This window comes from Vitis riparia, chromosome 7, assembly GCF_004353265.1.
Source record: "Vitis riparia cultivar Riparia Gloire de Montpellier isolate 1030 chromosome 7, EGFV_Vit.rip_1.0, whole genome shotgun sequence".
NCBI lineage: Eukaryota > Viridiplantae > Streptophyta > Magnoliopsida > Vitales > Vitaceae > Vitis > Vitis riparia.
Genome location: NC_048437.1, coordinates 6,083,510 through 6,099,884, shown reverse-complemented (window position 1 = coordinate 6,099,884; position 16,375 = coordinate 6,083,510). Strand labels below are relative to the sequence as shown.

General features: G+C 35.2%; 1 protein-coding gene across 5 annotated transcripts; it reads left to right on the top strand.

Annotated features, from left to right (window-relative positions):
* The first annotated feature begins 3,262 nt into the window (after positions 1-3,262).
* On the top strand, positions 3,263-15,718 carry LOC117917970 (kinesin-like protein KIN-8B). Of its 5 annotated transcripts, none has more exons than XM_034834470.1 (16): positions 3,263-4,077; positions 4,206-4,283; positions 4,392-4,508; positions 5,492-5,580; positions 7,564-7,708; positions 7,806-7,901; positions 8,629-8,720; positions 9,497-9,598; positions 9,702-9,848; positions 9,918-10,068; positions 12,501-12,563; positions 12,649-12,885; positions 13,593-13,697; positions 13,783-13,896; positions 14,342-14,944; positions 15,027-15,088. In XM_034834470.1, the coding sequence occupies exons 1-16, from the start codon at positions 4,030-4,032 to the stop codon at positions 15,054-15,056; spliced, it is 2,217 nt and encodes a 738-aa protein (XP_034690361.1). In that variant the 5' UTR covers positions 3,263-4,029; the 3' UTR covers positions 15,057-15,088. The 5 variants fall into 5 exon arrangements, with proteins under 5 accessions (XP_034690361.1, XP_034690363.1, XP_034690358.1 ...); XM_034834467.1 differs by having other exon boundaries at positions 3,264-4,077; positions 15,081-15,718; XM_034834466.1 differs by having other exon boundaries at positions 3,265-4,077; positions 14,342-14,950; positions 15,081-15,718.
* Positions 15,719-16,375: the final 657 nt, after the last annotated feature.

Here is a 16,375-nt window from a genome sequence, read left to right as displayed (position 1 = left end):
TCAAAAGAACCAACACAACCGAACCTAACAATATACAGAAAACCAAATAGAGATGAAAAGGCAGTAGAAACAGAGAAAAAAGTGAATTGTAAAGAGAGTAGTCATATATATATATATATATAAGAGAAGAGTATTACAACACCACATCCACACCCCAAACGATTGAACAATGCCTAGAAAATTAAAGATAACCAGAGAGAATGAAAGAAAAATAGAGTAATGAGTGGAAATGATCAAAGAAGCTACAACAAACGCACTTGGAAATGCTCTTTCCAACGAGAACAATTGGGCTCCAAGTTGCTCTGTTTTTTTTTTTTAAATCCCTAGCACACCACAACAAAATTAGTTTCCCTTTCTCAAACATCTCCCATCTTCTTCTTTCTCTTTTTTTGCTCACTTCTCTCTCTAGATGCAGAGCCCTCGGAGATGCTAAGAATCCCCCCCCCACACTTTCAGTTGTCACCCCAACACAGTATCCCTACCCAAAATTTCCAAAACCTTCACTCACACTTTCTTTGAAATGCCTTTTATCAGCTTTCCCCCTCAATATCTGCACCACCTCATTTTTCTTTCCCTTCAGCTTTGGAATCCCCCACATCAGCCTCAAACTTCAGCTTATTCAACTCCTCCTTCGGTCATAAGGCTGACAGCTGCCCCTCATAAATCCACCATTGCTTACCTGTCAAGAATCCACATGAATTCAAGGTGGGTTGCAATCAACCAGTAAAATAGTCCAAATCAGACTTAAAACCATTCTATAAACCCATATGGAGCACCCAAGGCTCGAATTGATCAGAAAAAGGGCGCCAAAAATGCCAAAAACAAAGTAGTTTTCAAGTAGCCCTGATGAACCAACTGGGCTAGTTGATAAAAATTCTCAAATTTTGATCGAATATTCCTTGAAGAGTAAGGAATCTAACAAAAAAAACGATGCGCAATTCTGAACTCGGATGAGGGAGAAATGACTAAAACAAGCCAGAGTATTCCAAATTTGGATGAGCTTCAACAAGCTGTCCTGACGAATTGGCTGAGCTGGTTGCAAACCAGTTGAGCTAGTTGAAAAAAAATTCTCAAATTTTGACAGAATATTCCTTGAAGAGTAAGGAATTCAACAAAAAAAACGATACACAATTCTTAGCTCGAATGAGGGAGAAATGATTGTCTAGTTATGACCACCTCAAGGATGACTAAAAAACTTTCCAAACTTCGTGCAGTTTGTTAATGGAAAGTTTTGAGAATTTTATTTCTCTTTTAAGGCCTCTTCAATATTCTCAACTCTAAGATGAAAAGCTTTCTTCTCTTACAAGCTCGATTTCATTCCCTTATTTCCCAATCACAAACCATATGTGAGAAAATGATAGACTTATAAGTTGTCCCTTTGGGCTTTGAATTGTCCATATCGCTTAAGAGTTGAATTTTGCGGTAAAATTTTAGGCTACTTGTAAAGGCTCGAGAGAGCTGAATTCCCGGACAAGAGGAGACAGCCTATGACTAGTCTAAACCCAATCATGATTCGAGGGAACCAGTTTCAATCCTGAATTTGGTGCCCGGTGCCGATCTGGAAAGTGAAACCCAGTGGTGGTTGTGATATCACGTCTTACCCTCCGCTCAATAACTAACAATTAACAAGCTATTATTTATTCTAAAATGATTAGGCTAGGGATAGTCCATATTTCATTAACCCTTCCGCTCAATTCGCTGAGCCAAAAAAAGCCAAAACTGTAATGTGATGTTGACGCATCTGGGGTAAGCCGATAGGTGCCCATTAATGAAGAAAACGCAGAGGATACGAGGGGCACAATGGACACATATGAACAAATTGAGGTGGCTAAGTCCTCAATGAACAACTCATTAATGACCCCACCAAACCCATTTCAATTCCTATTAAATTCCCTTTGGCATAGAGAAACGCCCCCCACGGCCCCACACCCATTCTCTCCCCTCTCCTTCCATATTTACATCTCTGCGGATGCGGTTATTAATGGTTTCCATTTTTCAATACAAGACCACGCGTGTCTCACCTCTTTGAGGTATATACATTAATATCAATATTTTATAGCCATTGCCATGGTTTGGGTGCCATTTGGGAACCACCACTTAGTGGACCACGTTTCCCATTTATTTTAATTCCAAGGCTTTTGTTAAGTCTATTTAACTATAACCAAACATAGAATAATTTGACTCCCTTTTTTCTTTTTCCTTCTTTTTTAGACCCATTTTCACGGGTAACATTTATAAATTGGATGGATCATTTTTATACTATTCGTTTGCTTTTATATTTTATATAGAGTTGTTCTTTCAATATCCTAAATAATATAATTTTTTTAAAATTAAGGTTTTTTACTATAATTTAGGTGGTTAATTTCGATTTAATCTTGACTTTTGGGGTGAATTTAGTAATTATTTTTAATATTTAGGTTGGATTTATATTAAAATTTTTCAACTGAATTCAGTTTGATTTGGCTCAAGGGTGAACTCCACCTAATTTAATATTTTTATAATATTTATAATTTATATTAATATATATATTTATATCATTTTATATATTAAGATTTATTTTATTTTATTTTTAAAATTTAAATTATAATTATATTACCTACTTTTTAAATTTTCTAGAAAAATATCTGACTTTATTTTTAATTTTTTATTGATATCTTAAATTTTTGTCTCATTTATGATGTAAATTTTGACATGAATCTATAAAACAATTTTTTTTAAAAAAAAATTATAAATGAAATTTAAATCATACATATGCATCTGATCAATTTGAGTATAACCCATTTAATCGTTGCTTAAAAAAATAAAGTTGAGTATTTTAAATTAAATTCAGATGAATTATTTTTTAATTTAAATTGGATTGGAATGAGTTATTAATTTAATTCCACCCATTCGGTTTTACTATTTTCATATTTTAGTGATTTAATAACTAAAATAATGTATTTTAATTTTTAAATCATAAAGTATTTAGAAATTATTTTTAATATAAACCGGCACTTCAATCTATTATTTCTTTATCCGGAACGCATTTTAAAATACACTTCGGTTTAAATGCTGCCATATGCCAGTCCCAATTCTCAGAAATCATTTTCAATAGAAAGTGGTTGGTAGAAAGGAAAGGTGAAAGCCATGATCCCACAATCCACATCAAAACCACTTTTTTCTACCAGACCAAACAGTCCCCAGAAAAATCCAAATATACCCCACTTTTTATTTTATGTTTTGTTTTTGAAAATTTTTTATTCAGTCATCCGATCTTCCAGACCAACGGTGCTGATCTTCCCACAACCTCCATTTGCACAATTCTCTATATGTTTTCCCTCGTCCCCAGCTTTAACATTACCCGCGAGAAATGGCACTCTGAGAGTACGCGTACGAGATCCTATAAACCACCAGGTTTTCTTGTCCTCTTCGGGGGCGTTGATTTTTCTTGTTCCTTCGTCGAAACGCGTTTTTCTTCGTTTAATTTTCCAGCATTTTCTCGAGAAAATTGTTCCTCGCTGTTTGGAATGCAAATCTTTTTCTCTATAGCTGGAAATGCCTTGTTTACACTTTTGTGGCGTTTCTTGAGCGATTTTAGGGCAATGTTGGGGTAATGCATTGGACGACGTGTTCTGTTTTTTTGTCTGGTTGGCCCTTTTGGTGATTATTGGTAGTCGAGATTTTGTGGTGAAGCGTGTGTTATTCGTTTTTTCGTTTTTGGTGGTGTTGGATGTTAAGGGTTTAGTTTCAGGGTTAGGGTTTTGTTAGTGGTTGCAGTTTGGATCAAGAAAGAAGATTTCTGTTGCGGCATTTTTCTCATGTTTGATTTTATGGGAGCTTTTTGGAGGAAGTTTGCGCATTGAATGATGTAAACTTGTGAATTTCTGTATCGGCATGTGAATTTGGAATGACTTAAGTTTCTCGAGCATGGAAGCAACCATTTTCTAAGATTGTTGGGTTTGGAGAGTGTTTGAAGCAATCTTACATTGCAGATTTGGTTGGAATTCAGGGTGAATTGCGGAGCTTCACGGACGCGGATGTTAATCAAATATGCCGAGCATTACAGCTCCGGCGACCAAGAAAACCACAACCCTCACGGTTAGTTATTTAGTTTGCATCTTAGTGTTGTATTGCCTTGTTTTTGGCCGCTCGTTTTCTCTCTCCATTATCAGTGCTCACAGTAGATTGTTTCTGCTCACTGTGATCCGATGATCTTTTGTCTATAGGTTGCCATAAAATGTAGGCCATTGACAGAGAAAGAGCGGCTAAGAAGCCGTGATATAGTTCGGGTGAAGGAGGATAAGGTGTGTTATGATTTTTCTTTCTACCTGTACTTGTTTTTTGAATTCTATAAATAACTTACTAAATTTCAGAAATGAAAATTTTGATATGTGATGAAATTGAATTTGTAGGAGGTCGTTGTATTGGATCCTGACCTGACAAAGGACTACCTTGAGCGGATACAAAATCGAACTAAGGAGAAGAAATATTCTTTTGATTATGCATTTGGCCCTGATTGTACAAATTTGGTATGTGGCATTTTATGTAATTCTTGAAGCTTAGGCCTTTTACATTTTCAGTTTCTATTTGTTCCTATATTACAAATTTCATTCTATACACAGCTTATTTTAATGCTGAATAATTAGTTGTTTTTATTCCACAAATACAAGAGTAGAAGACAAGTCCTTTGGGAAAGGGATATGTTTCAGGCATCTGGAAGTGAAAGCATGTAAAAGCTTATGTGCTGTTTGGAAAAGAAACTAAAATCTTGGAGCTTATCTCTCTTTTCATTTAGGACTCAAAACTAGTAACTTCCACACAGTAGAGTCTGATTTTACTATATTAGTCCACCTTTTTTAATGATATTTTGGAAGCCATGCCAATAGGAAAAAATATATTCAAATATTCATATTCTTTCTATGCTTTTTCAGTGTCTGGGACTCTGGGTGGAGGATTATTTATTTTCTGTTCTAAACCAACACAAGCTCTTAAACACAGTACCGAAAAATGAATAAATGATTTGCTTAAAAACTGCAGTAACATTATAAGGAGGGAGTGGGGGTTAGTGTAACCTGATTATTTCATCCACTGGTTCAATAATCTTTTGGTCACTACTTACATATTACAGTTATCTGTTCTCATAAATTTGCATTCTGGTGACCTGCACTGTGCTTGGACTCACGGAGTTCTCATAAAGCAAGGTTCTCTGAAATAATTTGTGCCAGGTGCTAATCTCATTAGCTTTGACCTCTCCTTTATAGATAGTAAAAATGGATGGATAGAATCTAGCTGCCATAGGTTTATTTTCATGACAACACAGTTTAAATATTTGGTGAAATTAGTGAAAAATAAAGATATTAACATTGGCCTAAGGTTTTTACAATTCTGAGATTGTTTGAACTGTTATTATTATTATTATTATTTAATTTTTTTTAATCAGAGTTATTATTAGTTTTTTTCGGCCTAAGGTTGTTCACAATATGATTTATCATTTGGTCCACACTCTTGTTAGGATGTCTACAGGAGAAGTATATGTTCTATAATTGCTGGGGTTGTTCAAGGTCTCAATGCAACTGTCTTTGCATATGGTTCAACTGGAAGGTACTTGAGAAATCCATTGATTGTCTTATGTGCTTATAACTTTCATTCTCAAGATTGAGTTTGTTTTCTTGTCACTTACCAGCTAAAACAACTTAATTTTCAGTTCATATGTTTTCTATTTTTAATTTTTGATTGAAAAAAAAATGTGTATTAACAATAAGAACTTAAGAAAAAGAACACTGATAGGAAATTATACAAAGGGCACCATACATCAAAAGAACCAGAGGAGAGAAACAGAACACTCCCCTGCCACTTACCTCCCAGCAACAAAATCCACCATAGATGATGACACCTCATCTATGTAACGTCTAACTCATTAAAAAATAATTACATATACAAAGAGGATTTGAGCATTTGCTCCAATTACTTAATGTTTTTTACTTGGATTTCTCTCCCTCTAGATAGTCCAAAATAAACACACAAAGGGCATTTGTACACATTCTTTTCCACTTCTTCCCAACAAAGAAGAACCTATGCAACTTGATAAAAACGTCTCGTTGAAGAATATTTATTTATTTATTTTTTAAAGAAGACAGTTTCATTGAAGAATGGTCACTGACTCACCTGAACTATCCCGAACAAGGAAAAGACTAGTTGTCACAAAATTCTTCTTGTTGCACAATGTGAAAGGATGTGATCAACACATTTTCTTTCCCTTTGGTACATATAAAATCTATTCCCCAAAGACAAACCTTTCCTTTTCAGTTGATCTAAAGTCAATATACTCCCCCAAGCTACTTCATAGGTAAAAAACTCCATTCTCATTAGGGTCCAAGGATTTCAAACAACATCCACTGGAAATGGCTTTGATTCTTCTAGCTCCAAAAAGAAGTAGAAAGCTTTGATTGAGAACTTTCCACTATTTGAGTCCACCAAGCCTTCCTATCCTCTACACCTCACCTTACCACTTGCTCTTGTAGTCTCAATAGAAAAGCCTCCACCATTTTCAGCTCCCAATCGTGGAACTTTCTTGAAAAGCAAGGGCTCCAATAGCCCTTCTCCTAGCCTTTTCCCACACATCCACCACCCACGAGTCCTTCGAATTGGCTATAGGAAATAAGGCAGGAAAAGGATATCTCAAGAATGAGTTACCATACCACCCATCCTTCTAAAACTTTACTCTTCTTCAATCCACCCGCAACAACACAAATTCTAATTTTGAATACCTCTCATTTGCTCTTAATTGCCTTCCACAACCCTACTCCTTAACCTTTGCCATACTAAAGCACCAACCCCCTTCTTTTTCTTGAAACTTCTCTTTTATAATCTGCTTCCATTTTATAATCTGCTTCCATAGAGGCTATCTTTTTGAAGCAAATCTTCTACACCATTTGCCAAGAAGAACAATATTGGGAATGAATAATTTTTTTATACCAAGCCCCCTTTTCTTCTTAGTCATGCAGACTTTGATCAATTCACACCAGGTAAGGTTTTTTCTCAAGTGCTTTACTTCCCGAAAGGAAGTCTCTTTGAATCTTCTCAAGCCTTAAGCTTACCCTTGTTGGAATCATAAATGAGGACATAAAATAGATTGACAAGCTAGATATAGCTGCTTACTATTTCTCTTACTTTAATTTTATTTTATTCTCCTAGTTTAGAGTTTAGTATCTATAATAGAATAAAGTGTAAGTTGGTAGAAAAGAGTGGAGACATGACTCATTGATGTAATAGGATTGATGCTACCCAACCTCAATCACATGGAATCAAGCACCTTCTGAACAGCATCAGTGTCTCTGTTTTTTTTTTTGATAGATAACAACATCAGTGTCTCTGTTGCCATATAAACAATGAAAATCAAAAGGGGGAGATTGGTTCCACTGCAATGATGAGGATCCCTTTGTTATATCCTTGTATGGACTACATTTGAAAATCAGTTTGCATCAATTTGAGATCATTATGTTACTGTTCTTTGTCCTGATTCTGCCGTCCACCCTTTGTTGTTTCTTTGAGTTGTGGAAGCTAACCTTTATTCTACAATTTCAGTGGTAAAACATATACGATGGTTGGGACCCAAGATGACCCTGGGCTTATGGTTCTTAGTTTGCATACTGTTTTTGATTTGATCAAAAAGGACAAAAGCACTGATGACTTCGAAGTCACTTGCTCCTACCTTGAAGTCTACAATGAAGTAGGTTGTGCATTTTGATTAAGAAAGTTCATTTTTTTAATGTAGAAGTGCTCATGTTTTGTACTGAAAAAGAACTTGTTAATACCTAATTTTTCAGGTCATCTATGATCTGCTTGAAAAATCATCAGGCCATTTGGAACTGAGAGAGGATCCAGAACAGGGAATAGTTGTTGCTGGGCTTCGATGTATCAAGGTTCATCTTATTTGCATTATGCATTAGCGGGAATCTGTGTATTTTTTTTTATATATATTTGTCACATCAGTTGCTTGATAAAAAAAGGCTAATTGTAAACAACTCGAGTTTGCCTGCTTTCTTCAGAATTGGGTTGTTCTTTTACATGGATGCTTCTCCTAGACAACCAAACAATAAATCTGTTTCGTTTACCAATTTTTTACTTATAACTAAAAAAGAGAATTAAAAAAAAAAAAAAGAAGAAGAAATGTTTTAGCCATTTTTGTTGGTTGGCTTTTATGTAATTCAGTTATGCAACAGTTGAATGTCCAATATATGGAATCTATTTATTCCACCATGTAGCATTTTGAATGCCTCCATTTTGATTTGGGTAGAAAATGAGCTATTTGTTTACTCTTGTTAAAATCCACTGCACTCCAGGTTATCACTTTTTAAAGAACCATTCTAAGAACTTCAAATTTGCCTCAACTCAGTGCATCAAGTGATGTGAATCAATTCTTCTTCTGTTTCTATTTATTTATTTATTAAATACCATACACTTGGCCTCAAACTAGATGTATTTTTTACTGCCTATCACTCTAAATTTTGATTTCTTTCCTTTCCTTTTTCAGTTTGATTTGATTTTTTCTGTAAAAATTAATTCCTTAGTTGCTGTAGTAAGTTAATCATTTCAGAGAATATGATCAGGTTGCTCATGATTCCTCGATTTTTTATGCTTTTAACTCAGGTTCACTCAGCTGATAAGATTCTTGAACTTTTGAACTTGGGAAACAGTAGACGGAAAATAGAAAGCACAGAAGCTAATGCAACATCCTCACGGTTAGTGAGCAATAGTTGAATTTCTGTACTTGCTATGGAGTAATGTACATGAAACCTTTTATTCTTAAGTGGATATAATGTACTCCATTCTAAGAATGGTTTTTAAATGGATGTGTGCTCAATTTTTAACTCATTCCCTTATCTCATTCCTCATGCTTGCAACTTTTTACAAATGTAATTGCCCATTTAATGACTGCTTCTTAGGGATGCAAGCCTAAAGTTTTTGCCTGTGGCAATGGTAATCTTTTAAATCAGATATTAGCTATTTAAATTCTGATTTCCTCCTAATTTTAATTTTATTTTTTTGATGAATAAAAAGCAGTATTAGTTGACAAGCATCTTACTAGCAATAACTTATCAACTAAAATTGTCTTTGCAAAAGCTTTTACAAAGTTAGGATGTAATAAGCAGAATCTCCAAAGGCAAGCTGGTATGGTCATCTTATGCAATAAATTACAGATCTCTCTTAATCTTTGGAACTGGATGTTAATTTTGGCTAAGAAAGGGAGTGCTCTTGTCCTCTGAATTTTTTGCAGTGTTTTTTACTGTATTTTTCTCCCCTCCTGCTTCCCCTCTCTCTTTTATTTGATTTTTTGCTTTTAAAGGAATCTGCCCTTCCTCGGGAGCTTCTCATTTATTTTTTTCTATTAAAAGTTTCCTTTCTTATAAAAAGAAGGGAAGAGAGCCTTCCTGCCAACAAAATAAAGAAAGCGGGACTTTCTATGTTTTATCACCTTTTTGCCTGATCTAATACAAAATTGGCTTCATGTAAACAGCTCACATGCAGTTTTAGAGATTACTGTTAAAAGAAAACAAAGAAACAAATACCGAAATCAAGTGATTAAAGGAAAACTTGCACTTGTGGATCTTGCTGGCAGGTAAATTTGTTAGCTTTATTTTTTGTCCCCCACCTCTCTACTGGCTTTGTATCATATTTTAAGTAAATGGTATGAGTACTACCATAAAAATGATTTGATGCAGTGAACGAGCTTCTGAAACACATAGTGGTGGTCAAAAGCTGAGAGATGGAGCCAATATTAATCGTTCGCTTCTTGCTTTGGCAAACTGCATCAATGCTCTGGGAAAACAGCAAAAAAAGGGTCTTGCATATGTTCCTTATCGTAATAGGTATCTGAATTGTGATTGCTGTAATATGGAACCCTCTCCAACATTGTAGCTAATGCCTAGTTTTTGCAGCAAACTAACTCGGATTCTTAAAGATGGTCTGAGTGGAAATTCTCAAACAGTCATGATTGCCACAGTTGCACCTGCGGATAATCAATATCATCACACAATTAATACCTTGAAATATGCTGATCGAGCAAAGGAAATTAGGACACACATTCAGGTGAGAGTCATTTGTATGGAGTAATATTAATTCATATATCACCATTCTGATAAAATACAGGGAAAGTTGCTCCATGCATTTCCATTATTGAAATTTTTTGCTTTTCAATTTGAGATTGCAGTAATTTTTATATCCTTTTGGAAGCTCATTAGAAGAGCTCACCAGCTCTTCTGTAGTTTATGCCTCCCCTATATAAAAATTGTATGGGGGAGAAAATATGATGCTGAATTTAGGAGTCTATTTATGTGGTGAGCTACATACTAGAGTAGGGTGTAAATGAGCTGAATTGAGCCGAGTATTGAAATATTCCTTAGATCAGATGTCATGTTTGAGCTGGGATTGATTAGAAGATAGGCCAGTCAGTTGGGCTGGTTCATTTCAAAAGTTTAATGTAAACAGGTGGCTTTGAAAGGTAAGTAGTGTTTTGGGCCACTTGTCATGGTGTAATGAGTCAGAACAAAGGAAAGTACAGTATGTTAGGAGAAACATACAAGCCCTTTTACTCAAGTCTCAGTTGACTTGTCAATTGTCAAAATCAAGATTGATGTTTACCCTATCTCAACATGAATTTTCAAACTAACCTGGGAAATTCTGTAATTACAATAAAGCCCATATAGGTGCTGAGCCAAATTTTTAGCTGCTAAACCTCATTTTGATTGGGTTTCTGAGGGAGCTTGGATGAGAATTTAATGGCTGAGTTCAAGCATGTTTATGCAGCTTTTTTTGAAATTTCAGATTTGCATTCACATGCATGCACACACACATGCTCGTGCAATTTTAATTGACAAAAAGAAAGTCATCCACTTATGACCAATACTATGGATTCTGAGTGCCATTTCTAATTGGCATGAATTGATTAGGTGGTGGTTTTATTTTTAATGGAAGTTTTTTTAAATTTTTTTGTCAAGGCCACATGATGTCTTATTAACAATTGATTTTATCTTACTTAGTTCAAGGTGTTTTTAAGTATGTCTTGTTGATAATGGTGAATAGTGGATGGAGTGTAGAGGTACAATTTATTCACTAGGATAATCTGTGAGATATGGAGGTCTATATTATTTAGTTTAAAGGAAAAATGGGTTTTTTTTCAGTCTGGAAGAGTTAACTTGGCCTTTTTTGTCAAGGATTCAATTTTGAGAAACTTTTTTTTGTATATTTTTTAAAAAAGAACCTTTCTATATGATTTCTTGAAATAAATGTCTCAAGGAGTTCTTTTTCCTCATTAACTCTTTGCATTTTTCAGTGCAATTGGGAATGAATCATATCTTAAGACCTTGGCTAAGGTGTCCCCATAACAGCAATGAGAGATTTTGTATAATTGTGTCAACACCTGCATTTGCGGTTAATTATGCTTTTTGATTTTCTTTGTTTGTCCCCCTCAAAACTATTGCGGGAATCATGGGTTATAAATCTGAAGTTCAGTAGATCAAATACCATACAAAGTGTTTGAGGTTATAAGATTTTAAATTGGATTTTGACTGGTTAGGGAAGAAAGAGAGTAAAAGACAACAAGAGTTGAAAAATAATAGACTTTTGAGGACTGTTTAAGTGTAGTAGATGATAATGTATTCATCTCTTGATATAGATGACATATCACTTGATATTCCAAAGATCTCCTGGTAAGCTGTGAAATGTATCATATGGTGGATGTATTTGATAGATTTGATAAGTTTGGAATGGTTATTTGTTAGTCGTTTGATTCATTAATCAAATATACGAACTCATCAAAGGATCAAAATAATGATCCAAGGTTGGCTCACAAACTGGGCTGTATCTTGATGTTTGGAATAGATTGCTCAATGGATAGCAATTGTTTTGGAGATGATTTGTTAGTTAAAAAAAGAGTTTCTATAAAATCCTCATTTTGTTCGGCACTCTTTAGTTTATTTTGTTGATTATAAAATAAGGGTTTCTGTGGAATGAGTGTATGGCTATACACCTTAACCATCATTTGAGAATCTCCAAAGGATCTATGTACCATGGGGACTCCAATTTTAGCATTTCCCTTTTGCCTTGCTGGAGATTCATGGTGCTTGTTTTACTTTCAGGTCAATGTGGCATAAACCTTGTCTTTGTGTTAACACAATAAACCTTGTCTTTGTGTCAACACAATAAACCTTGTCTTTGTGTCAACACGAATGGGCATTGTGTTTGTATCTTTGTTATATGTCATAGGCAATGAATTTTTGGTTCTGTACTTTATACTATCACTTTTATGCTGCCATTTTCCAATATAAATTTCCTTTCCTTTTCCTTTTCCCTTTTATATTATATTTACCTGATTTTCTTGGGCTTAGTTTGGCTCTGATATGTTCATTCATATTGGGCTTTGTCTGCATGCATCTTTGGCTATTCTACATGTAAGTAAGTATTGCCTCTCATTACGTGTATTAATGTTGAGAATTTGAGAATATGATTACTTCCCTCTCCAGAAAAACATTGGTACTGTAGATACCCATGTATCGGACTATCAACGCATGATCGACAGTCTTCAGGTTAGCTGTTTAATGAATTCTTTCTTATGTGTGTTATTTTTGGTAGCGATCCTTGTGTTGGAACTTAAAATATTTGATTGAACAGATAGAGGTTTGCCGGTTGAAAAAGGAATTAGCTGAGAAGGAATCACATCTTAGTGTTAAACCTGTTGAAAAAGCAGCAGATGATGAATTGTCTTGGTTGAATGTTTTGAGCCATGAAACCAGTGAAAATGTTCAAGAACGGATAAATTTACAGAAAGCTTTATTTGAACTTGAGGAAACTAACCTTCGAAACCGCACTGAACTTCAGCATCTTGATGATGCTATTGCAAAACAACAGGTATGATAGGGCTAGTTTTACTATGGAGTTTCATTTATAATGACTGCAATTTGTGTTCATTATTGCCTTCACTTATTCTTTAATGTGCTTGGACCATTTCAAGTCTACATATGGAAAGTGATAACCATTGTGTCGTTGGGATATACTTATTTTTTGTTCTTAAAAACAGAAAATGATAGTAACTTCTGTATAAAATGTAAGTACTCTACAAGACTTACTTTAAAAAGATAGTGACTTCTAAGAATTGTTTAAAAAAATTGGGGAACTAAAAGATTTTGCTACCTCAAATTCTAAAAATTTTAAAAGTAATTTTAAAGTTTTATATAAAAGTTATTAATATTTTCTATTTTTAAAAATAGGTAACAAAATGTATATCCAGATAAGTACTAAATTTTCTTCTCATTTCTTAAATTTTAAGCAATTTTTTTTTTTTCAGATTTAGATTTTTGTAATTTGTTTGTCAGATGATGATTCATAAACAGACAAAGTAGTACTGATGAAGTCTTAGCTGTTATCCTTTTTCCCACTCTTTGCTCATTTTTCTTGCTTTCACTCAGAATCCTCCCAAAAGGAGAGATACAAGTTGGTTATTTCTTTTTGTTTTATTTTCCTACTCATCTCACAGTATCTTCCTGAACTGGATATCATTTTAGAAAAGAAGTTGATGTGGAGATTGGTTTTGATGATGAAATTCCTGTTGTATTCAGGTTATTGAAAAGGATGGAGCTGTTGTACAGGCTTTAAGAGCAAGGCGGCAAGACATCCTTGACAACATCCGTGACAATGATGAGACTGGTATCAATTACCAAAAGGTGATGCCCTTTCTACTGCTAGGGGTCTTTAGGGTTTATAATCTCTAATGTCATTTAGCCATATTATTGATTTTATTTATTGTAGGAAATCGAAGAAAATGAGAAGCAAAGATGCCAGCTTCAAAACATGATTGATGAAGCCATTAGTAATAATGGCAACAAAACCTACTTGCACATTCTCAGTCAATACAGGCTCCTGGTAAGTAGATATAAGGCTGTTTTCTTTCTATATACCAAAATATGTAATAGTCCTGAAATTTAATGCTGTGAATTTAGAAAATTTGGTTTCAGTATGAAAAGTTCAAAATCCAATTACTGAATGTTGTAAACAGATCAATAGGAAATTTGTTGTTACTGAATGAAGCAGGGCAAACAAGCCCAACTACTGGACAAGAAAAAAGAAACAACTCTAAGCTTATATCCTCAAGCAAGAACGAAGTGAACATGTTTGCTCAAGTCATGATGGGTTCTTTCTCATATACTATTCAGATCACCTCTTAAGAAATGGTCTCTGCTAATGTAGGCCCTTTGTGGGGCCATCAGTTCTCATAGGGCATTCCTATGGTCTGTAACTTCTTTTGATAGGAATAATTTTGTTAACTTGCTACTAAAGCCTAACAGTATTTCCACTGTAATAAATGTAGGGCATGGCTAACACTGAGCTTCAGTTTGAAATGGCAATGAGAGATCAAATTATTCACAACCAACGGGAAGCACAGAGAAACCTGTGGAACTTGCTCATGGGTTTAGGACTTGATGAGAAACAAATATTGGAGCTTGCTGCCAAGCAAGGATTAACAATTGAAGACTCAACAATGACACCCTATCTGGGTCAGTCAGATTGGAAACAGTCTCCAAATCTAGATTGTAGAAAATCGACCCCTTACTGCTGTTGCCCTTGCAGTGGGCAGACCTATTCTAGATCATCTTGCAGCTTTCAACACCATCAAGACTTTGGGTCTAGGTCTTCTATGAGGGGCCATTGGGACTTGGCTCATACTTTTTGCAGGGAGGAGCACCACAGTTCCTACTACATGCTTTCTCATAATCACTCTCCATCAGCATATTTGAGGCTGAGGCGAAGTAGTGAACATTGGATCAGTGGCAGGCCAAGTTCATGGTTTGACGCTTGTGATAATCATCCTCGAGATCTGCGCAAGTCGCTTCCTGAGATGAAAATTCAGTCTTCTCCCTGTAATGAAGGATGCATGTCAACTTCGTCATTTACTGCTGATTTGGGCCAGCAGGTAAAGGTATTGCTTGCAAACATTCCTATATTGCTCACCTGCATTCTGGCTAACTAGAGTGGTTTGCCTTGTTTCTCATCAGTTCTCAGCACCATGTTTATCCTTCTTTTAAATCTGTGTCAAACCTTCGACGCAGGATCCATGGAATAATACTCTGAGGCAACATCTCAAGGATGGTCATCATGTTGGAATGAGTCGGAGCCAAGATGTGTCCAAAGGAATGATGACACATTATGGGGGGACAATTCAAGGTCTACTTCGATATGGCCCATCAGAACAAGGTGCCGGCATGCTCAGTCCTAACCATGTTTTTCAGAACAATGCTCCCCCAAACTTCTCAGACCTCTCTCCAGGGCTTCCTTCATATGCTACTACAGGACCAGTTTCTTTTAGTTCCCATAGCCCTGATTTTGAAGCTTGCCCCTCCAATTTTGTATAGATTTTTCTACTCCATATAATTTTTTTTTCTCTTGCTAGCATTTCAATTCATTTTTTTTTTCCATTCCAAATGTCCATATGTATATTTACCCATTTCTATGGGCGTGCTCGATTAGAATTCAATCTTGACCTTTTTTCGGCCCCTGGTTGAATGGAATTTAGGTGTTTTGAATGGAGGTGAGAAGGGGGTTGATAAGATAGAGAAGTTGGATATAACATTCAACATATTGTGTAGTTGTGTTCCTGTGCATGTATGTAAGTGTTGAACATTAATATCAAATTAGAGCATTAGATGCAATTTGCTTATTGTGAAGCCCTAGTGGCGGATTATGACCATTTCTGTGCTGGCTGTCATTGGGATGGATTAAAATGTTTAGATGGAACTGTTTAAACTTTACACTGTGTAGAGAGAGTGTGTGAGTGGACTGGTGTTGAATTAGAAGTATACTTCAATTTGGTTGGACTTGGCAGTTGGCAGAAGCTGTGGATGAGCATGGGCATGATAGGTAAGCGCATCTCCATTGCATTTGTCAAGTACGATATGCTAAAATTAGCCGCAATTGTTAAATGTCATAGCAAAAATAACATTGTGTATAGCATTCTGCGTTACAACATTGTATTAAAATTTGACATTGCTAAAATTATCCTCTCGTTATGTTGGTTTAACAGTACATCATTTTGTCTCCTTTGCAACCATAACCAGTTCCTTTTCATTCTGTATCTACTCCTCTATAACTAACTAATTTGTCATGCAAGACAATCTCCTTATTTGTTTGTAAATCTTGACATTCCGGAATGGAGTCTAGAACAGTTTTACAGAAATGATTGAATTGAAAGTGATTCAAAAATGAAATTTAAATATAAATCATCCGCCAAACAGGTTACATTGAGAACTCTGCTAAGGTTTACAGCCAAAAACAAGCAAAAAAAAAAAAAAAAAAAACGAAAAGGTAAATACAAACAGCCGGTGGTATGGATGATCTTTTCAATTTA

Bases quoted from the DNA above. Each gene is read 5' to 3' on its own strand.
- LOC117917970 (XM_034834466.1), top strand. From the start codon at position 4,030: ATGCCGAGCATTACAGCTCCGGCGACCAAGAAAACCACAACCCTCACG. The intron at 4,284-4,391 runs GTGTGTTATGAT...TTGAATTTGTAG, and splicing joins TTCGGGTGAAGGAGGATAAG to GAGGTCGTTGTATTGGATCC. The intron at 8,721-9,496 runs GTTAGTGAGCAA...TCATGTAAACAG, and splicing joins GCTAATGCAACATCCTCACG to CTCACATGCAGTTTTAGAGA.